General features: G+C 34.0%; 2 protein-coding genes across 6 annotated transcripts in view; both read left to right on the top strand.

Annotated features, from left to right (window-relative positions):
- The window catches only part of LOC123523264 (fibrillin-2-like), a 92614-nt gene extending 87703 nt beyond the window's left edge, over window positions 1–4911 (top strand). For all 4 annotated transcript variants that reach the window (XM_053550246.1, XM_053550247.1, XM_053550249.1 and 1 more), the window contains one exon: window positions 1174–4911. In XM_053550246.1, the coding sequence (XP_053406221.1) occupies window positions 1174–1554 (381 nt within the window). In that variant the 3' untranslated portion in view covers window positions 1555–4911. The remainder of the gene's footprint in view (window positions 1–1173) is intronic.
- Window positions 4912–7171: 2260 nt separating this feature from the next.
- Window positions 7172–23939, top strand: LOC128559115 (probable peptidylglycine alpha-hydroxylating monooxygenase 1). Of its 2 annotated transcripts, none has more exons than XM_053550250.1 (13): window positions 7172–7329; window positions 10331–10468; window positions 11662–11716; window positions 11981–12068; window positions 13166–13284; window positions 13970–14059; window positions 15027–15075; window positions 15625–15770; window positions 16978–17054; window positions 17908–17961; window positions 18734–18783; window positions 19626–19824; window positions 20561–23939. In XM_053550250.1, exons 2-13 carry the CDS (start codon window positions 10346–10348, stop codon window positions 20741–20743), a joined length of 1233 nt encoding a protein of 410 aa, XP_053406225.1. In that variant the 5' UTR covers window positions 7172–7329; window positions 10331–10345; the 3' UTR covers window positions 20744–23939. The 2 variants fall into 2 exon arrangements, with proteins under 2 accessions (XP_053406225.1, XP_053406226.1); XM_053550251.1 differs by lacking the exon at window positions 7172–7329 and adding an exon at window positions 8255–8404.
- The last annotated feature ends 312 nt before the right edge of the window (window positions 23940–24251 follow it).

The raw sequence follows: 24251 nt of genomic DNA on the forward strand, positions 1-24251 counted from the left end.
CAGTTATTATGATGACCCTGATTAAGAACTGACAGGATTGTGCAATCAATAACTGTTTTATGATAGTTAAATTAGGAACAATAGTCGTAAATCTCTTTGTTTTTAGCACGTTGGCGGTAAAGCTACATGTAATTAAACGGTCAATTAAACGATAATTATTTTAAAAGGTTGTAATTATTTAAGATCTAGATCGATTGTCACACATATTTTAAATTAATATGCTGAATGCCTTTGCCGACCGACCGATGAAAATTGACCCGACTCCAAATATTTTATATTGTCGATTTTATCTACAAGATTTATTTTATTCCTTTAAGGATTCATTTAATTATTAGATAAATGTTTAAGCTTTAGAATGATACCAAATTAGCTAGAATCTAAATCACGATGACCAGGTTGATTCTTCGTATATAGTAAGTCTCATAATTCTGTTCACCTAGGGAACGCAATAAATTCACGTGCCGAACTATAGATGTATTACCCGTATACATGTATTTACCTCCCTTAGAAAGCTAGACGACATTTGCCGCAAATTAATACAAGCGAGCGAACAATGTTTAGTCTCGGGAAACTACATGTATATTATGATATTTTTGCATGAAACAGATGAATACCAATGTCATGGTGTATGTCCCGGACAAAAGTTAAAAATCCCGGAAATTTTAACTCAGAATCCCAGAAACGTTCTGAAAAATTATGGCATGTATGTCTTAAAATTGTCAAATCCAGGAAAAAAGATGCCCGCGTCAGGATTTGAACCTGGGCCATGGCGGTGATAAAACTGACTTTCCCGCTGTCTTTACCAATACCGTCACAGAGGACTATGTGTTTAATGACCGTTAGATATAGATATTTTTAATTAAGGCAGTTTACCTCGAGTAAAGCATTATAACCGCATTTTGATTTCAGATCTACTTTGTCAAAATCTGTAAAATAATTTAACTTTGGCTGTATAGAAATTCACAGTTTTCATCGAACAGCCATTTTTTTGGAGACACTCACTGGTTGATTTCAGGTTTCAGTGATAAATTAATTTGGGATTTATTTGTTCATTAGAACTTGATTTCATGGGTTGATACAGCTATGAAATCCCCAAAAAGTAGTCCACTAAGACTATCACGATATAAGCAGTTATGTTGATGTTAAATTGCACATGTTTAACTTTCTTCATAGGGAAATCAGCTAAGAAGACATAGAACACGGAAACACCAGAGCTTGCGGGATGAACCCTCTGTCGATATTCAGAAATCTGTGCCAGTCTTCCTGAACTTAACCGATGTCAGTCGTAAAACAAAACTCATAAAAATGCTACCAGCTTTAGCTGCACTACAGGGAAATGTAGATTACAGAATTACCAACCGTGAGGACAAGTTATTCTTTCTGAAGGAAAAGAAGGGAATTAACTCATTGCACGCAAGACGTAAAAAGTTACATAAAGGAATGTCATACCACGTTGATATTGAGGCCATACCTATTCATGAAGAGCAGTCTGTTAATGGACATGAAATGTTTCTAGGGAAATCTGTTTTCAGATTTTATATATATGTGTTGTAACAAGACATTAGATAGATGGACAAATATATAAAATGGCCTTTAAAACTTTCATAGCTGTGTGTGGTTGTGATGTACATGTAGGAATATGATATTTAATTGTTATAGTATAGAATGGTTTGCATGATGTAGACAAGGAGGATACTGGAGATCATCAGTTATGGTTATCTCTTTGTAGAGGAATAGTATCTGCTTAATGAATAAACTTTACCTATCAACTCTTGTTTTATCTTAATTTAGGATTAATGGTGGTTAATCAGATTTTAGACAAGTGTATTTGTTCAGAGCTTTAACATTTGATCATTTACACTAATTAGTGTTTCATGAGTGCTAAATTCATGTTAGATTTTTACTGGAGGTATTTTAGCTCGACTTTTTGAAGAAAAAGTAGAGCTATTGCACCCACCCTGGTGTGGGCGTTGGCATTGCCGTTGGTTAAAGTTTTTGATAAAGTCAAATATCTCTGTTACTATCAAAGCTTTTGACTTGAAACTTAAAATAGTTATTTACTATCAAAGTCTACACCAGGAGAAACAAGCCCCATAACTCTGGTTTGAATTTTGACAGAGTTATGCTCCTTTTTAACTTAGAATTTGTTGGTTAAAGTTTTGTAAAGTTTTTACTGGCAAAACTCTAATTCAGAGTCAACCACTGAAAAAAGTTGAGTGTGCTGTCTTGTTGACAGCTCTTGTTAAAATTTGATTTTCCTGTCCTGGTTGCCCTACCAGGATACTTACTTTAGCATAAGTATAATATTGATTAACACATTGCCTAAGGAATCAATTGTATCATATTTGTCAAAGAGTTGTGTTAATTATTTAGCCAAAATTCATTGAAATACAAGTTTGTGAAATCATTATTACCTCCCTTTGCCTATCTTCTAAACACAGTTTTGAAAACTTGCCTTTTGGTTCAGATTGTTGAAGTATTTTATATCTGTCAAATAGAAATGTAGTACTTGAAATTATATTGAAATCTAAAGAAATACTCAGCTTTATAAATACTTCTTTTTGTATTAAAAGTTTTGAAAGTTTCATTTTCATCAGAATGAATGGTCATTTTAAATGGGGAAAAAACAACATTTCAAATGTTTTGTTTGCAATTTCTAATTCTTATTTAAGGTATTTGAATTTTTTTTTATTCAGATCAAAATCTTGAAGATTATCTTATTGACAAAGAATGTAATATGATTTCATTTGATAATTTTGTATTTCTTTTTCAAAGTTTATTAGTAAAACATAAGATTTTGTAGCTACCATTGTTTCTTTAGAGGGGACTCACTGTTTGTTTGCCAGTGAGTGACACAAAATGGGATTCTGCAGTAAAAATTTAAAAGTACAAGATCTTTCTTCATGAAACTAGGTACAAGGACGAAAATAGTTTTTCTTGAAACCTGACTTACAGATGGTAGGTTATTTGAAAAATAAGCAGGTTCTTCAAATAAATTTCAATATAAAAAGGAGGTTCCTATGTCAGGTAAATTACTCAACATCTTTTCTAACTCCAAACTGATTTTTTGTTTTCATCTCAGCAAAATTTAATCAGATTTAAATGAAAAATGGACACATTGTTTAATAATTATTCAGTTGAATGAAACATAAAGACAGCAATTATTTATAGATTCATTGAGCCTTGATAGTTGCAGTTAGGTTATGCAAAAATAAACAAGTCACAAAATAATTGTAGCTTTGTGAGGGAATTCAAACAATTTTGCAGGCAACATTACACTCTTGAGTTAGAACGTGCTCTTATCATGACATCAGGTACTAACCTGTACGTTTTTATTACAAGATTATCAAATTTATATCAGAAATATGCACAAGTTTTGCAATTGAGATTTTGAGTGCCATTAATTAGTGACTTAATATCTTTCTCGATCATTTTGTTGCATCATCATATTTACTCATGAATTGATCATTAATGCTAATTTGGCTCAGTAAATATGAAAATTATCAACATAAGATATCTATCGATGCCACTTCATCAGTTAATGTGTTGTCATTAGAAACGTCACTAAACCTGATATGAAAATTACACGTTGATACAGAAAGTATTGACGGATGTTCCATTTTTATTAAACAGATCTGAACATTCAGTATGTTATTATTTGAATTTTATCAATTTGATATGTTCAAAATGTACTGCTGTCATTTGGGATTTAATAATTGAGCCGTGCCATGAGAAAACCAACATAGTGGGTTTGCGACCAGCATGGATCCAGACCAGCCTGCGCATCCGCGCAGTCTGGTCAGGCTCCATGCTGTTAGCTTTTAAAGCCTATTGGAATTGGAGAAACTGTTAGCGAACAGCATGGATCCTGACCAGACTGTGCGGATGCGCAGGCTGGTCTGGATCCATGCTGGTCGCAAACCCACTATGTTGGTTTTCTCATGGCACGGCTCAATTATTAATGTGACTTTTGATGTAAGGGTTATTATACTGTAACCGTTATTGCTAAACAAGTCTACTTTTGAGTGTTATCATTTTGTTTTATAGTGATAGAATAATCATTTAACATTGTGCCAGAATTTCAGTCAAACCTGTTACAATCTTGCAGAAATAAAAAAAAAAGCAGGTGTGTAGAAAAGTTGTTGAGTATATGACTTCGGATAGTGGACTTTCATATTGTTAGTACTTTAAGAAAGCCAATAAATTAGTAGTTTATTTTCTATACCAGACATGTAGCTATATAGCATTGTAAACTCCAACAAACTTCCTTAAAAGTTGTAAACTGTTAGAGGAATTTCAGCTTGTTAGTTACAAAGAAAACTATCTGATATTTTATGAAATATATTTGCCTGCAGAGGACACTGAATTTGACATCAAAGTTACAATGTATGAGGTGTTTTGTGAATTTAAAAATAAGATTTTGTTTTCTATTAGTTATAACTGTGTTAGAAATTTTAGAATAATATTTGCTACGGCCAGTTTACATCCTTGTTTATCTTGTATTATTGTTTATTCTATGTAACATTGCTGTATAATTAAGGTGATCTAGATATGCTGAAATGGCAAACTTCTCACAAATACCACCTGACAGACTGTATCATTTATATATATTATCAGCTAGCAATTGATATAGTATTGAATATATGTTATTATGCATTTATATTTAGCTCGTAGGCATTACATGTATATATTTAGGATGAGAATAATGTACAATTATTATATATTCAAATAAATATTGTGTGCTACATATAAAGTCGAAGGGAAATAACTTTAAATTCAATTTTTCAGATACTATTTCTAGAGTTTTTCCCCTTGAATTGGAAAATAAGTATTGTTGCATGATAGGGCTTCAACAAAGTGTGTATCTGTGTAAAATTAAGTGGTAATAATAAAGTATTAAACAAAATAGCAGTCTCAGACTTTGGTTTTGCTTCAAAGCCTGTTATGGGTAGTTAATCATGTTCCCCTTTTAATAACTGAAAATCCCTACTGTTGAAGTTTACAGATAGATACATGCCTTTTTTTCAGGAGGATATTTCAATGCCTGCATTCAGACTGAATGTATCTGAATGGTAATTTTCTAATTCTCATTCTTTTCATATCTCGAAAGGAGAAGTTACTGTTTTTCATTGATAAATGAATCATAGTGTAGTATTTAATGTCTGTGGAAGACAAAGGCCTTCATATATAGGGTGCCATTTTACTATTTATTCACTCTTTGTGATATTCTAATTTCATTTTGTGATATCCATAATTCATTTCATAATATTGTTAAAAGTATTTTGTGATATCCTAAAACGATTTAAAGATATCTCAAAGTAGAATGTACTATGAATACCGTTTTCAATCCATAATTTGATTTAATGATAGTCTAAAATCATTTCATGATTTCACAAAATGCATTTAATGATATAGATAAGTCATTTTTAAAGATATCTCAAAATATATTTGATTTCATGATATACTAAATTCATTTGATGGATATATGTAACTCATACACAAATATTATTGTTCAATTTCAGCTTCTTGAGTGATATCATAAAATCGATTTTAAGATATCCAAGAATATTCCTTATTTTGGGATTCCTTAAATTATCTCAAAACCAAATTTAAGGTATCCATAATTAATTTAATGATATCCTAAAATCAGTTAAATGATCGTTATATCTAAAAATCGTTAATGGATATCATTAACTTGATAGAATTAACGATATCATTGAACTGAATTAAGGAAATTGTGGAATGAAACTGATTTTGAGATAACAAATAATAGAATTATACATTTCCATTAGTCATTTTGTGATATAGTTCAATGCATTAAATGGTATCCAAAAATAATTTACGATATATGTAAATGAATTAATGATATTGCAAGATGAATTTGCGATATCCATTAAAGAATTTGCAATATCCATAAATGAATTTGTTATATCAATAGATGAATTTAGGATATCATAAAATGAATTTGTGATATCCATAATCCATAAAGGGTCCATAATTAAATTTAGAATATCAAAAAAAAAAAAGAATGAATATTAATGTGGCACCCCATATTCACGTGTTGTTAAAACACAACCATGCATATCGTACATAAATTGAAGATACTTAAGCCACGGTCTTGAAGACAATCATATATTTCGTAAACAAAATGGAAGGTACAAAAAAAGATACAAAAAAGCCTCGATTTATCTCTGATATTTACACTTTTAATTTCCCATTTATTTGATCCAGTGTCATCCCATCACTAACGGTGGTTGTTTGAAAGGCACAGTTTGATGTCCCAGAAATATAAGGTCATAACTGTTACTGACGACACAGTTTGGAAAACTTCATTGAAATGGCCATAACCTGAACATAAAATTTGGTTACCCAGTTGACATTTCATTAATAATATACTTGTGAAATATACGGCTCTGCGCCGTTCAGCTGTTATGTATCTGGGCCGAGTCCTGTGTGGGTCACAGATGCGACACCAGAGTGAAGGCTCGGCCAGCACCTCCTCTGAATCTTTCAAGATTATAGTCAGCTGAGAAGGCACATATTCCTGGTCATTCAAATATAAGCTAGAGTACCGTACAGTAGACGTGAAACATACCCGCGTATCCCAAACAAACTACTTTTAACGCAATAATTTGCACCCCACCACCCTGATGGCTGCCCTTTCTTAAAAGTTCTTGAGACGGTGGACTTTATAGCGACGCAATAAGCTTCGAGCTTGTAACGACGCAGCCAGAAAGTTTGACTAGCCTGCAAGCATTACTGCCATTTCTTGCACTAAAGAAGGCATACGTCACGTATTCCTTTTAGGTACGTGTATATTGACACCGGATCAGTATATCACAGGATGACAAAAGTGCACAGTGGCATTTCTTTCAAAAACAAATTGATAAGAGCGCGATGACTAAACAATCGACCTTGAGAGTTTCCAGCTGTTTTTGTATCTCTCGCAGTAGTTATTTTTGTATTCGTTCAGTACACCTACGCTTTTAGAAACAAAATCATTGATTTTACCATTTACAGAACTGCGTGTGAATGATAGAAGCAGTATCGATCTTCGTTGTCAAGGTTACATGAAATGACGTGAACGATTGGAACCCGGTCTTTGAGAGATGTATAGTCAATAATTCCATAGACAGCTCGCACCGATAGTTGGTAATTGTAGAAATCATTCATGGCAAACCTCACGTATCAAATTATGATAAGTAGATAAGGGGAACGAAAACATCGACATAGTTTTATCTCTAAACAAGTGCACACCACCACATATTTCAAATATCCGTGTTTAGTTCTTTTTAAGAGTTTTATATCAACTGGACTAGTCTTAGTAAGGTAAGGGGTTTATTATATATCTATGGTGACACAGTATATGTTTGACTTTACATGGTACACTGTCACAGTCGTTAGTGTACCGCATTCGCGGTGCTGTATTAAGTTGACCAGATTCAGCATATGGTCAGTTTTCCGAGACTCTGTTCTCCTGATGGCACGGTTATTACAGTGCACTAGTACTTTAACATATATTTGACGTTCTGTTGAACAGATTCAACATATAAACCCAGAAATAGGTATGATCCGTGAGTCGTTAAATACAGTGTTTCCATATTTCACCCTTTTTAAAAAGTGGTTGTGAAAATGTATATGATTTATATGTGTTTTATTGATGCATGACAAAGTTTTGAGTAATAATCTTTGGTTTGATGAAAATAATAGATTAATTTCATATTATGTTAAGTCAACCATGTCAACTGTCGGTCGCTTATATGTTCTCTTCCATATGCGCAAAATCATAGTATATGTTAGCAACAGAAATAGAAAATGCTATATTGCATTTCCACTCTAAACGGGAGTATAGTATACATGTTTACATTACACAGGTCCCCACTGATCTCTGTACAAATAATTTAGAAAAAAGCGTGTCAGTTTAGCAATTCATGTAAACACGTTTATTATTATTTTATTTGAGTGAACAATCTACTAATCAAGAACACTTTTTGTTTACAACTTTGTTTACCGGCAGATCATTGTAACTCGCCCAGATCAATTTAAATAATTAACGTTTTTATATCTCTCTGCTGTACGTAATGAACGTGAAAATACAATAAACAAAAACAAACAAAAATGTATACTATTAGTATTAACTAAAAAAAAATCCGATATTCAACTGGTAAGCTAAGCGTAACATGTTTATTCATTAAAGTCGAACACATAAGTTAAAATATGTTACAATCTGTCAAATATGTATGTGTGTAACGTGCATGCTCAACCAGGAAATTACAAGGAAAATGTTCATGTACCTCGCGGCAATTTTTGGAAAAAACTATGGCCGAATCCCCGGGGACCTCAGATATAATTTGTTTTTAAATTACTACACTGTGCTAACTGGATTACTTCTATAAATTAAACGGTAAATCATGTTTTATACTTTTTGTCAAATTTCTCATATTTTAACATATAAACGTGATGAAAGCAAAAAGGTTTTAATCGAATTAGAAAAGTATGTGTCTCATTGAACCGTACTATACATGTTTCTTTTCATATTTCTTAAGATATTGATAAAAGTGGTAACAATCAAATGAAAAGGTAAACCAAAAAAAAAAAATCCATTTGGATTACTTTTTCTGTTAATTTTCTGCACAAATTAAGATATTTACAGACTCACATGACCGAGGACATACTTTATCAAAAATTACAGTTTCCCATAAATCTGGTAATGTTACCAAATTTGGTATATTACGGTATCGTTTTCTCCTTAAGCACTTAATACTTTATATTTGGTGCTGAATTTCATATTTGAACTTTACGAGTTAGATAAATGTTAATGATCGTTGGTAACAACCTCGTTAGATTTTGTGGTTAAGTTTATATTGAAACAGAATTGCTGCGGTTACTTTACTAATTAGCTTTCTGTTTGCTTTAAACAAAAAGTAAAATGAGCCGCGCCATGGGAAAACCAACATAGTGGCTTTGCGACCAGCATGGATCCAGACCAGCCTGCGCATCCGCGCAGTCTGGTCAGGATCCATGCTGTTCGCTTTCAAAGCCTATTGGAATTAGAGAAACTGTTAGCGAACAGCATGGATCCTGACCAGACTGCGCGGATGCGCAGGCTGGTCTGGATCCATGCTGGTCGCAAAGCCACTATGTTGGTTTTCCCATGGCGCAGCTCAAATATTAAATCTACTCTTGCTTATATGGTACAAACCGGAGATTTCACTTACATGTATATGTATATTATGCCGGGTTACAGAGTGCCTATAAAGTGAACATATATGGTTGCAAAACGTAATGCCATCATAAGACCATTATAAAATTGCCTGTAACTATATTAGCGTTATAGAATGCGGTAAATGTCCATAAACTTCAATATAATTTCATCTTTTTGCATCAGATCGATGATAGGTTGTTGAAGTGATGCAAGTCGTAAATTGTTAACGTTTGCTTTCGGTCGGACATGGTGCATTTCAATTTTAGGGTAAAAACACATCATTGTTTTTCCTTAACTGATTGTGCTCCCCAAAAATTTTTGCAAGTGTCATATAGTTGCCGCCTTGTCCTTCAGTCCGCCTGTATATTCTTTGTTTCCGAATTCTTTGTCCGAATAACTCATCATGCAATTTTCAAGGGATTTGGTCCAAACTTATAGAAACACATCACTATAGCGTCATCTGGACATGAATGTACCGTGCTTTGTTAAGGAATTATGTCCCTTTGAAATTTTACAAATGCTGTTATTTTGCTATACAGATAACTCCTGTAAAAGTTTTCATAGTCCCTAGCTGCACTGCTATGGTGAACTTACGCATATTGTCAGAATATACATACACAATCACATAGACCAAAATAAACGCTCCCCCTTTCCCTAATAAACGCACCACCTGTTTGCAAAAAAGGCAAACAGTTTTTTTTTTTATATTGCTTAGATCTTGGGTCTGTTTCACTGAGCCTACTTAGAACAACGTTAAAACTTCTTTTTAAATGAATTTATTTTAATTATTCTATTTGGCCGAAAAAATAGGTTAGATTTTCTATAAAATTAAATTTTGTTTTAAAAAGTTCACACCTAGGACATAGATAGGTATTGATTTTTCTTCCATTTCCGCACTTAATTTTACACTTTTATCACAGTAGAATATGCAGGATATATAACTCTCTTTTAAAGCTTTTTTTAGACACTTTGTTTAATATCAAGCAAATGTTGCCGCACTTTGTGACCAGGATATATTCTGAGATCAGACGTTAGATGACTGATAGGTCTTTGTTTATACATCCCTGATCTAGTATAGATCTACTATACAAGAATATGCATATACATTTTTATTTTATTTTCCAGACTATTAATTCGTGCATGGCTATATTGTTGTACCTTAGTGCCTGCTTGAGCCTGTCCCTTGCGGCCCCTAGTGGAAAAGGGGTCTCTTCTGACATTAAACATGTGAATCTTCTGATGCCGGAGGTCCAGCCTAAAAAGGTAACTTACTTTCAATCTATTTTCGAAGTTAAGAAATATATAATTATGTTTGAGTTTTTTTTTTTAACGTAATTTTCACAGATTGCTTAAATAATCTTTTTCCTGCGTAAGAGCAATTTTTGCAGGGCCACTATTTATATTGAAGGTTTACACTATTTATATTGAAGGTTTACCTTCATTTTGAATGAAGTATTTTTTCAAGAAACTTAATTGCAGACTTTTCAGTGGTATACTAAGTCATTGTTCAGCTGCGTTACGGTTTCCTGCAAGAACATCTTGTTAATTCATGGGTAGCATTGTGGTCTAGTGGTAACACGCATGACTGACAATCTAGAGGTCCTGGGTTCGAATTCCGGTTCAAGGCACTTTAAATTTCTAAGATTATCTTGAGTATTTGAGGCCAGTGCTGTTTCTTCGATGCTTTACACACAACACGTGAAAGAAACAGGCTTTCTATTTACAGCCTAGCAGGACATGATTGTAGTCGCTCTGTTCTGTTGGTTTTGTTTCGCTCCGGGTTTTTTCTGGTGAAATCGCTCTTATCTGCGCTGGCAGAGGATGAGTTTAGCGCATATGAATGACACAGGCTTATTTATGTATGAATGGATGAATGCATGCATTCATGCATGCATGCATGGATGTGTGTGTATGGATGGATGGATGCATACATGGATGTATGTATGGATGTGTGTGTATGGATGGATGGATGGATGTATGTCTGTATGTATGGATGTGTGTGTATCGATGGATGGATGCATACATGGATGTATGTATGGATGTGTGTGTATGGATGGATGGGTGGATGTATGTATGTATGGATGTGTGTGTATGGATGGATGGATGGATGGATGTTTGTACGTAGTAAAGCACCTTTGAACGTGTTTGCAATGAAAATCTAATTTGGTATAATGTAAATATTATAGCTGTCATTTTATAATGATAGTGATTCTATTTTACTCAATTATGTTTAATCCATACATAATATAGAAGAATAAACAGTGAATGATATATCATAAAACAAGTTATCTCGGATGATTTAGTAATATTTTTAATTAGGACAATGTGTGTAAATTATTCATATATAGAAAATATGGTCACTGTCGGTGAGATTTGTTCTTCAAGGTATGATGTTGTTACCTTTTTGTCTTGGAACTTTATGGTCTAACTTATACCATTTTAATTTTGTGCTTCAGGCGGACACATACCTATGTACTCCGATGAAAATGGGCGAGACACCAACATATCTTAGTAAGTGAATAACTTTCAGATTTCTGTTAAATGACACTGTTGTACTGTTTTCATCCGAAACGCCATACATTGGGAAACAAAATTTGTTTAATGTGTCTTGGACAACGAACTTTAAGCATTCATTTTCACATAAAGTTGCTTTAAACAAAAATAAAATCGCTGTTTCGGCATGACTGGTTGAGTTACGTCGGTGGTGCTAGATGAGAAGTAGATGTGATTAAAATATCGATGAATTTAAGAACAATATAAATTTGTTTATTTCAGTTGGGTTCGAGCCCCATGCAAACATGGACATTGCCCATCATATACTGCTGTACGGATGTGCTACACCAGGAAGTAAAGACCATGTTTGGTAAGAATTATGGTCATCCAACCACCAGCTTATTTTTATCTCATGACTCATACACCATATTGGTAACTGCAATGCGAGTTTATTTTTAGGGTGCACAGTTAATTCTTATCTGAGGATTTATGCACCATAATGTTAAGCATCAGTCGTCACACTTATTATTTTATAACACATGTACCAGTTTGCTTAAATGCTTTTTGAAAACTGAAGACCATCTGCATTCTGTTTTATGACTCTGTTGCAAAATGTATACATTATAACCTGTCAGATTTTCAATATGGGCAAAGATCTGTAAAATATGTACATGTACATAAGTTTTTATATTTATCTTTTGAAAAACAACATCATTTGTACAACAACCAGGACACATGCATATATCAGTAAATAAAACACCCCAGGGGGACAGACCTCAGCGGTATTGATGTTATATTACTAAAACAAATACCAATTACATATACATTATTTCATCCCCAAGAGTTATTTTGGCAGTTGCCGTATCTTCTTTTTCTTTTCGGGGAATTATTTCAACACTTACCCTGCTAAATTTCTAAAATGGTTTGGTCCATCATTCAATTTGGACAATACCATTTATTATTCAAAGGGGTGTTCAATGAAATTTTACTGACTGAATAGCGAACAACATGGTCTGCACTAGTCGCAAATGCAAAATCACTTGCCGCCAGCAGGCTAAGGGTTATTCTATATTGTCATGAACAATCAATCACAGAACAGTTTCTGTTTATTCTTATACAAAAGCAGGCTCTTAGTGTTTTAATCAATATGAGATGTGATGTGGAGATCTCTAGTTGACTTGTCTATTGAGTTGGAACTGTCCCGGGGGATATCTTGTCAGTATAAACTTTGATTATATCTCTTCGTTGAACTGTTAAGTATCAGTTTATTGTATAGTTTGATGAGTTACGCGGAACATTTGCCCAGTAAACATAGCTCTGGGATTTATTAAGAAGTTTACTCGCTGTATTGTGAGGGCTTAATTATTATGTAATGAAGAATGAATGTGGGGAGAAATCGAATGGGACGAAGATTCGTCTCTGTTGTAGCTACTATTTTTCTATATGTATTGTGTTCTATAATGACAGGAACTGCGGCGAAATGGCTTCCCGAAGCTCCAGTTATGAAAAGGGACCTGTGTGTGGAAGTGGTGCCAAAATTCTGTACGCATGGGCCATGGACGCACCCTCACTGTCCTTACCAGAGGGTAAAATTTTATAGTATATTCTAAAACAAGTAAAATCCTGTAACTTTAAATATCAAAAGTGTCAGTCTGTCATATAAATCGCCTGTGGCTAGTTTAATGGTTCTCTGCTACAGATGGCGTGGACTTCTTTATATCCACATTAATTAGTTCCACATAGGACGATTGTTATTTAAGGTTATTTACCAGTAACCTGTACACGGATGGTGCCTATAAAAGAACTCAGTAGTCCGCGTGACGTAGCTTATCGCTGTAAAACTTCTAAATCAACGTATGTTACGCAAATCAGTTATGGCTTAACAGTTTAAAATATGAACCAAAATTGACACGTTTGAACACAGGACTGCTAGTCCGGAGGTTGCGACACCGATCCCCAAGTGTTCTCAAGATCGATTTATCTCTTGCCAACTGTACAGTTTAAGTTATTTATCTTCACCCTGGTTCTTGTTTAGAATGCGTAAGTTTGTCGCTGAGGATAAATTTAACATTGCATATGTACGAATCCAGGAACATTTATTAATTAATGTTAACTTAACGCCCTTGTATAACTGGATAGTCGTTGAAAATAACTATAAACCATTACAAACAAACATATTGATATATATACACTAAAGAGAAATCTAATAAATAAAGTGGGGGAAATTACAGCATTAGATTTTTTAATAAAAATTACGCGTTTTATTTGTAGAAGTTGGATTTAAAGTAGGTGGAGACACTGGAATCAACTACCTTGTTCTACAAGTTCATTACAAAAATGTGGATTCATTCTTACCACCAAGTAAGTCCTTTCTTTCACATTTCATAACTTTTTAAAGCGTCATATAAGTTTAATAACTATTTGGCTCACTTTTCCGCCGTTAATGTTAGAAACTAGTAATTTGATTCTACAATAAAAGACTTATTTCCTTTCCGTAAAGACGTAAGCTTGTTAAAATGCCATAAGACAGTTTTTGTTCTATACAGCAACATATATGAAAAATACATAGTGTCAGTAAAAATACTATGAAAATGCAGGAATTTGTCAAAAAATATGCTTTTTAGCTCGATTATGGCGTCGCATTTTCATATTCATCATTTATGACAAGCTTCTAATTTTCACTGTCACTGATCTTCATAACAACTTCCATATTATCACCAAACTTCACAAAAGGGTTGGTCTTGAAAAGGGACAGACAATTTGTGGTTAAGGGTTTGGTATCCTGAAGGTCAAGATCACTTAAGGCAAATATTGTAAGAAATCTAGTACTGTATAAAGTTTTATGTTAAGCTTTTCAATTTCACTATATCTTCTTAACAACCCCTCCTATAATCATGAAACCTGGCATTAGAATTGATCTTAGTAAGGAACAGACACCGTTTGGTTTATGGTTTGGAATCACAAAGTTCAGGATCATTGGAGTCAGATTTTGTAACAGTGTTGGTTAAAGTTTTATGGCGTGCTTTTCAAGTTAACTGTATCTTCTTAAATTTATACCTCATATTGTTTTAGCACATGTATCCCTCGCATCGACTTCTAAATACCTACCCCCTACATCTACATCATCCACTTCCGTTACAACTTGTCCCCATAGTTTCCTAGTGATCTTGTTTTAGAACCCAGATAACCCATTGTCGAAGTCGTTGGAGGAAAACATCTATACAAAGTTCCATTAAGATTGAACCAAAAATTTGTCATGAAGAGACTACTGCACTAGAATCTATATACTGTAATTAGATTGATTTGGTACTTTTTGATTAATTTGCAGTTAATGGAGTAGATAGCTCTGGTATTACCTTGACGGAAACAGACAAACCGTGAGTAATTACACAAACTACTTTTCTTAGAACTGATGTTATAATCGCAGCCGGCACCAGGTGAGAAAGAAAATATTGTTAAAGTTGATATTGTGCACATTAATTGCGCTTAGTACCACAAGGTCCGGTATGACATGATGTATTCTGTACAGTTTCTGCTTTAGTGAGATTTTCTTTCAGATCAGGTGCCAGTGGTTATAGCTAGCATGTTTTATGGGTATTTGTATATTGGTAAGGTATGATAAGGTATATGGAGAGTGGTCTTTAACATATCACCTCCTTGTTAGAATTCCACCCCTGTACTTGTGAAACGGCTGTACAACTAGCAGTTACATCAACAGGTCATGTAGAGAACGCTACGTTAGCTCTGACATGTTTTACACTCCGAATCTGTCACTAGACTGGTAAAGATTATTATAAAAGTGTCTTTTATACGTATTGAATAACATGTAATAACACTTGTAAAAAAAGTACAAAAAAATATATTGAAAATATGTAGCCAAAGATTGATAGTACTTATAACAGTCTTATATTTTTTCCTGTTTGCAGACAACGCCGGCGGGCTGGCGTTTACTTGTTGGGAACTTCCGGTACTATCAGACCACACACTATAACGTACATGGAGACAGCGTGTGGATATGACAACGATTTTGCAGTTTATCCGTTCGCTTTCCGAACACATGCACATACACATGGTAAATAGGGATTTTATCAATTTTTTTATGGGTGATAACATCAGAATGATTGTTGCCCAAGCCCGTTTGTGCAGATGATATGACAGGAAAAAACATATGTTAACGCTATTCTAGCGCAAAACATGTAAATAGCTTAAATATTTTTCAGACTTGTTTAATATTTACGTTTCGCCATGAAACACGCATATATAAAACTTCTCCTTTCTCTCATATATCTCTAAACATGCTTTCTCTCCTGATAAAAGCTTTCCTATAAAACGACAATCTGTATCCATGTTTGCAACAATCATATCATATTGATTTTCTAAATCGACAAATATACAAGAAACCTGTGAGGACTTTCTAAGCTCTTTAAATTAAAACGATACTATTTCACACATGGCAATTGAGTCTGTAGCAACTAACTTCACACAAGTCGCATCCTGTTTTAAGGAAACTGCAACCACTTGATTCGAGCGGTTAAAGACCCACCACAACCTAGTGATCCACTTTTTCCGACCATATAAACTTTATGAAAATCATCTTGAGAATATAGGTATAATACTATGGCGAAAATTCAAGATGATAGGTTGTTTCTAAATGTATTTGTTTCACAACTTATCTGCTAATTTATTCAGTAAATATCTTTTCAGTATAGTTTGAAAACAGAGATAAATAACTATCTTACACTGTATAAACAAAGTGTGGCCTAAAATTAACTAAGTACAACAAATACTGTGTATACTGCTACATTAATTCAAGAATATGTCTAGACATTGAACACATTGTCCTGGTGTAATATAAACCACTCGTATTAAACCACTTGATAGTGTATTTCTCATTTTTTATGCATATCATTTATAATTACCATCGTGGAAACAAATGAATACAGTTATTCTGTGGTGGGTCTTTAAAATTGCTTACTTAGAATTTTTGAACAACAGCATGAATAGCTTTAATAACTCAATTGCCAAATTATGTCAGGTATTGTAAGAAAAAACCCCAGCTCGCTCTCGAAAGGTTTACGCAGGTTTACCCGCACTTGCCTTATATAATGTCAGGAGGGACATCAGAAGTCATAGAAATATTAGTTCTGTACTTGAACAAAATGGGTGTTTTTTCCAGATCTAGAATGAGGTGTGAAGGTATTTGATATTAAGTGTAAAGGACGTTGAGACCACATTGTGTAAGTTATTAGATGATAATATTTTGCACACCTATTTTGCAGGTCAGGTTACCTCAGGATACAGAATCCGGGAAGGACAGTGGACAGAAATAGGAAGAAAATCACCTCAAAAACCTCAGGTAATACGTTATAATTAATCCATACCATACAACTAGGAGTGACATCAAACGGAGCAACTGACGTATGCCTTATCGTGTTGGTGTGAACTGCTCTTGTGGTAGCCATTGTATTGTGCAGTTACTTCTGCCACTTGCACGCCATGCGTACCCAGTCCATCTTGAACTATTTGTGAACTCAAATACGGTCAAATGTGTATTAAGCAGTCAGCCAAGGTAGTACAATGTGACTGTTAAGGGTAGGTGACTGCTTAAAAAGCATGATATCAATTCAGGAAGGCAGCTGATTGGCTGCTTAAGACAAGTGGCTGCTCGATACAGGTGGCTATACTAGGGCAAATTTAACAAAGCGGATCAGGGCATTTTAAGTGTCACTGAATGCAAAGCTCATTTTTTAGGCAAACCATATGCATGCAGAAGTTGAAGTACACTTTTTGTCAGTTACTGGATTACAATTAGATTCATCGTTTTTTTTTTTAGTTCTCTTGTTCATTATTTCAAATTGTCATAACATCTTCATAAGTTTTGAATTTATTGTCAAAAATATTTTGGTGTGACATTTTCATTTTAAATGTCATCCATTTAGAACACAAAAATGTTTTTAAATTTCTAATTTGACTATTTTTGACAGGTAGTTATAACTTTCAGGATGTCTTTCTTTGCATAAAACAGTATTTCCATGAAAATACTTGTAACATATCAACAAATTGGCCTGAATTTTACACCGGGGAACTATATTTTTGGCAAAAGAGATTCTACTACGTCCACGGTGACCCTTAAAATACCACTGTTCACGTAAATTGCTTGAAGAAATTGTAGGTTTGATAGCAAACATACGTTGTTTTTTGTATTTCAGATGTTTTATAATGCAACAACTCCAGGACTAGTGGTACGGAAAGGAGATATACTGGTAGGTACACCTTAACTGTTACTACAGCAGCTGTATGGAGATCGTAATAAGGTCTAGCACAGTGAAGTCGTATGCGATCCAACAAGCAAGAGCAAATTTGATGGTACTATATGACCTTCCGTGCTAAATTATTGCCGGGTGGGCGGGGACACAGAGGGGTTTTCGGTTCCATTTGACACAATTTTTGTCGGTGCGACAAAAAAGTAAAATCCAAAAAGCAAATTAACAAACGCACTTTTAATTTTAGATTTCAGGCGCGAAACAAACACACTTGATTCGAAAAGCAAAATAACTGTATTGTTTCGTTTCTTGTGTTTTGTTTATGTTGGGTTAATAGTCACACTGACATAATTTATGTCATATGGCGACTTCTCCAGCTTTTGATGATGGAGGATGTCCCAAGTTGCACATCCAGGCATTATTTCATTACGGTGTAGTACCTATGTAGAACGACCGACCTCATTCGGTACTTCCAAAAAGTGATCATAATGAAGGGATTGTCTTAAATTACTGTTAAAATATAGATTTCTTTTTCAGTTGTTTCATTCTTGTCTTAGTATTATGGTTATTTTGCTTCAGAGCTTCATGCAGAGAAAATATCTGTGCATTTGTATTTTCTGTATATATTATGTATATATTTAGTTTATATATATTTTAAAATATGTTTATGGTAGTTTGTATGTGTATGCAAATTCACATGTTTCAACAATCTACTGTTGTCGCTAAATATTTTGTAAACAAAAAGTTGATCTTGTTTTTTGTTTTTAAAAAGGCTGCGAGATGTACCATGAAGAACGATTTGAATAGAAGAGTAGACATTGGGTAAGTTTAACAAGTTGACAAACTCTTCGGAAGTTAAATTGCTTGTATTTTGTAAAACTTGCAACCGTTTTCAGTGATACACATGATTACCATTAGTTTATTAACTATTCAAATACGGTAATATCGTGGCCTCAACGCGAAACTAGTCTATGTGTATATAGAAATAGAAGCAGATAGACTAGTTTCGCGTTGAGGTCACGATATGTACTCAAGTAATCTTAATTTACTTTCACAATTTGTTTTAAGGAATAGTTTAAGAGGCAATAAATCAAAGGTCAAGTGACAGCGAGGCTGGAAGTAGTTTCCTCTTAAATACTAGAAAATGCTTTCACCTAGGATTGGTAAATTTCATAGGGTGATTGCCTGGTGTATTGTTTTTATAGGTTAGTATGACATGTCGCTGTCACCGTAGCCTTAAGAATGGAGATTGTTTTTGAGAAATTGCTGGGCGCTTGGTCATCAGATTTCATAACTTTATTGTCTATGTCTAAAATGGTTTATCATCTATAGCTTGAATATGTGACAGGCCTATCAAACTTTATTTCACGACTGTCTTTAGTCAGTAGACTACATCTGTTGTATCGAGAGTCATTAGGTTAAATGTGATGGTCAAAGCATAAACAAGAATGAAAATATCTAGTTACCTCCGACAAACCATCATGGTGGATCGTGTTTTTAACAAACGGCTCTTGATTCATTTTTGTTCATTTCTTGAATGTTACCTTAATTATTACAGAAATATGTTTAAGTTTTACATTAAACTCTGACAAACAGGTTTATGCATAGAAACTTCCCTTTAAAGTATATCACATCTTAAATATCTCCCCTTTATCTTGCAACAGGAGTACACAGAACGACGAGATGTGTAATTTCTACATGATGTACTATACCGAGGAACGGGATAAGACCATGCCCAGTACATACTGTTTCAGTTCAGGACCTCCCACATATTACTGGGCAACCGACCCTAAAATGTCCTCCAGCGTCAACAACATACCAGAAACAGCGAGTGTCATACCAGGCACGGACAAAGTCATACATGTAAGTTTCTCCCTCATGATTCAGTTGCTTATAGATGTTTCAGGTATATACTTAATGTTTATTAGGGCCCGCCATTTGGCAGAACCCTATTGGAATCACACTCGCCATCCGTCAGTCTGTCCTTGTTTAGACATATTTCGATCTAAGTTGTAATGCTCAGAATCTGTCCATCCTTTCTTAAGGACAATGTCATGAGGTCTGAAAACGATAATAAAACTTAATTACCCTTACTCAGATTTTATTGTGGTGTACAGTATACAAAATCCGTTGTCTTTAGAAGTTATAAAGGGTCTTAGAAATATTGTATTTTATTGCTTTTGCCACAATCAGATGGAAATTAGAATAGAATGTCATTTTGAAAATTACATATCGCAACCTTAGGTCTGTAGAGCCTGGACCTATTTTGGAAGGTCTAGAGATCGAACGAGTGTTTGATAATCAGCTTATTAGTACGGCTGTATTTTACAAAATTTCTATAACTGACCCTTAGACAACAGTTGTACATGGAAAACTGTATTGACTCGACGTGGTTCTCACACGTACCGATGTTCTAAAGTAAATTTGTTTTTCTGTTGCAATATGTACATCCAATATTATAGCAACGGGATCTTTGTCTTTTTGATGGCTTCAAGTGTTATCATTTCACACATAAAGACAGTCATAAACAGAAATTCACCATAAAGTCAAAAAGCTGTGTTTTTTAATCTATTATAATTATGTAACACTTTTGTTGCAGCAAACGGCTGAACCAGGCCTGTATGAAGACAAGGGCACTGATAAATATGAAAGTGACATCTATGACGTCAAAGGGGCCGACATGAATATAGACCCAGCATCACTAGAACCATACGAACTAGACCGGCTGATAGAGTATCTCAAAGAACGTGGCCCCAGGGCATATGATGAAGAGTATTATTGATTTGAATATTGAAGATATTTCATCTTGGCATATCAATGTTAACAATAACACTGAATTAAAAAACATCAGTATTGGATTTATTCTATATATGGACAATTTTAGAGGGATATTTCCTCTATATATATTTCAAACAAATTGAAAATAAATGGTGACATGAATTACATTATTTTTCATAGCCATAGAGTATGTAGATCCGCCAACCTGAATTTATCCAACAATATATCATGTTTGCCTACTAGTATTTCGTGTTTATAAAATATTGATAAAAAAGAAATAGCGGTCTCCCGCGTGTAATACATTACTTCTTGACAAAATTATGACGCTTTACAAACGAGTTCGCATACTTCTTTCCATTTTTAAATTAATACTGCATTTCTGACACTAGCAAATAGATGACATTATGTGTCAGACACTTGCATTTATTATTATTGGTTTATGAAACAGTGAGAATCAATCAGCAAGTACATTACAGTTTACGGAGATAGTCGAGCTCACCACGACCGTCCAGTACATAAGTAGTTACACAAATTTAGAGTTCCAAGATTCGTGTACGAAAACCAATCATCATTCACATAAAATACCTTCTGTCTACAGTAATCGTCTGTGCTTCTGAGAGACAGTATCTACTCTATATATGTAATACACTGTTGAAATGTAACGAAACTTTTTGTTCAGTACATTAATTTCAGACAATTGTAGGTATGCATGTATTCATTTCTATTCAGGCCCGCTGTTTTTATTTGTTGAAGAATTATAATTTTACAACTATAATTGGTTCTTTAAGTACGTCAAAAGTTTGCTTAGATAGCTATGCCGAATGATATGTGAATATAGAACTTCCGTGGGTATCAATATCTGTAGAAGGTCGGTGCGCCGTACTAACTGCCTTATTCTAAGTGAAAATACGTATTTCTTAATGTAAAGTATTTAACATGCAAAACAATAGAATGCTTAATGCTAAATCAAGTGCTAAATGTCAGGTACTTAATTGTAATTGTACAGTAAAACTACAAAAAGCTTAATGTCAAATGCAAATCATTGTCACATCCATTTCAAACTAAATGATACTTACATCCATTATGTCGAGACATCCTATTTAACCAGTCCGATAAGAAGCAAAAAAGTAGCATGTTTTCCGGTCATGCAGAAAAAGGAAAATGATTTGAAAGGCGTTCAAAAAAGACAAATATAAAAAAAACGCCTATGACAAATTTAAGGATGATTTCACCGCATTCACTGTGCACTACTTTGAGTTGTTGATTTAACTAAGGCCTAACAATATGCATTTTGGCATTTATTGGTTCGAATTTTGCACTTAACAAGTATCATTGAGAATTTAGAAATTAACAATTGACATTCAGTATTTGGCTATCAGCACTTCCGCGTACTATGTATTAAGTATATTTGGCAGTTAGCATAGTGCAGTGGCCTTTCACAGATATCTTCCATTAATACAACAGGGCATAAAACAATGTTTAATGCAACACTGATTTGCTCTTATTTTAATGATAGTATAAAACACCAGCAAGCATAAAACATCAGTAAACTTTAACAGTGCATGAAATATTGTTAATGGTAAACGTTTACAGTGCGTGATATATTGATAATAGTGTAAAACATCCGTAAAATCTAACAGTGCGTGATATATTGATAATAGTACAAAACAAGAGTAAACTCTTACAGTGCGTGATATATTGATAATAGTGTAAAACATCCGTAAAATCTAACAGTGCGTGATATATTGATAATAGTATAAAACAAGAGTAAACTCTTACAGTGCGTGATATATTGATAATAGTGTAAAACATCCGTAAACTCTAACAGTGCGTGATATATTGATAATAGTGTAAAATATCGGTAAACTCTAACAGTGCGTGATATATTGATAATAATGTAAAACATCCGTAAACTCTAACAGTGCGTGATATATTGATAATAGTATTAAACATCGGTAAACTCTTAACAGTGCGTGATATTTTGATAATAATGTAAAACATCCGTAAACTCTAACAGTGCGTGATATATTGATGATAGTATTAAACATCGGTAAACTCTTAACAGTGCGTGATATTTTGATAATAATGTAAAACATCCGTAAACTCTAACAGTGCGTGATATATTGATAATAGTATTAAACATCGGTAAACTCTTAACAGTGCGTGATATTTTGATAATAATGTAAAACATCCGTAAACTCTAACAGTGCGTGATATATTGATAATAGTATTAAACATCGGTAAAGTCTTAACAGTGCGTGATATTTTGATAATAATGTAAAACATCGGTAAACTCTTAACAGTGCGTGATATATTGATAAAGGTATAAATCAACAGTAAACTCTAACAGTGTATGATATATTGATAAAATCGGTAAGCTCTTATACTGATAATTGCCTAGAAATATCAATAAGCTGTCATACTGATAACAGCAGTAAGCTGTTAGTACAAAACAGGCACCAGTGACCGCGTAAACTAATAGCATATTTAAGGTTGGTACTGATTACTTTATCTAAAACATCTCTCAAATGATATCCTAGAAGCTGTTCATTTAGTTGGTGTAATCAATTGGAATAAAGTTCTTTCTCCATTACTAAAATATGTAGTACAGCCATGGCGTACAGGTTGTCCCACGTCTACGACCCTTTGTACGTCGTTTCCACGAAACCGGAAACTGACGGACAAGGCCGAAGATAGCCGATCGTCGTAGTATGATACATCTGAGGAAGACAACAGTCCGTTGTCGAAACTGTCATGGTAAAAACATATTTTAGTAGTGTAAAAAGAACTTTATTCCAATCTCTCAAATGATCACTTTGCCGTGAGCTGATGTGGGTAGGCGTTTCTTTGGCGTTGGCAGAAGGTTAAGTAAGCATGATTAGTGTTATCGTCTGCTTTAAGCGAGTTTTGTATACGTATTCTCAATAGACTAGTTATGACATTCGTTGTCTATAAGCTTGATCTTTGATAAGGGGACTGGCTTAAAAATAAGCATCTTTAATTTTAGGACAAGAAATGTACTTTCAAAAGGAAAAGGTACATTATTTAAAGAAGTAGATATTCCTTCTTGAGGTAGAATGGAGTTATTTTAATAAATTGATAAACAGTTTTAAAACAGTGCAATGCATCATATGTAAATATATTTATCTGTTTTGTTTGAAAATAAATGATATGTTCGTTATTAAAGATCTATATTACCATTCTTTGTATGTTTTTCATTTTGTCCTGATTTAGATAGAATGCAGCTGTAGTATAAACAAACTCTTGTTAAATGGCTTGTTAGGCAATTCACTTAACATTTCTTAATAAAGTCAAGAAATTGATTTCTAAGTCCTTCACATTTTTATACGCCCGTTTGAAAAAACGGGACGTATTATGGGAACGCCCCTGGCGGGCGGGCGGGCGGCGTCCACAGACCTTGTCCGGAGCATATCTTCTACATGCATGAAGGGATTTTGATGAAACTTGGCACAGTTGTTCACCATCATGAGACGGAGTGTCATGCGCAAGAA

This window comes from Mercenaria mercenaria, chromosome 8 (assembly GCF_021730395.1).
Source record: "Mercenaria mercenaria strain notata chromosome 8, MADL_Memer_1, whole genome shotgun sequence".
NCBI classification, from domain to species: domain Eukaryota; kingdom Metazoa; phylum Mollusca; class Bivalvia; order Venerida; family Veneridae; genus Mercenaria; species Mercenaria mercenaria.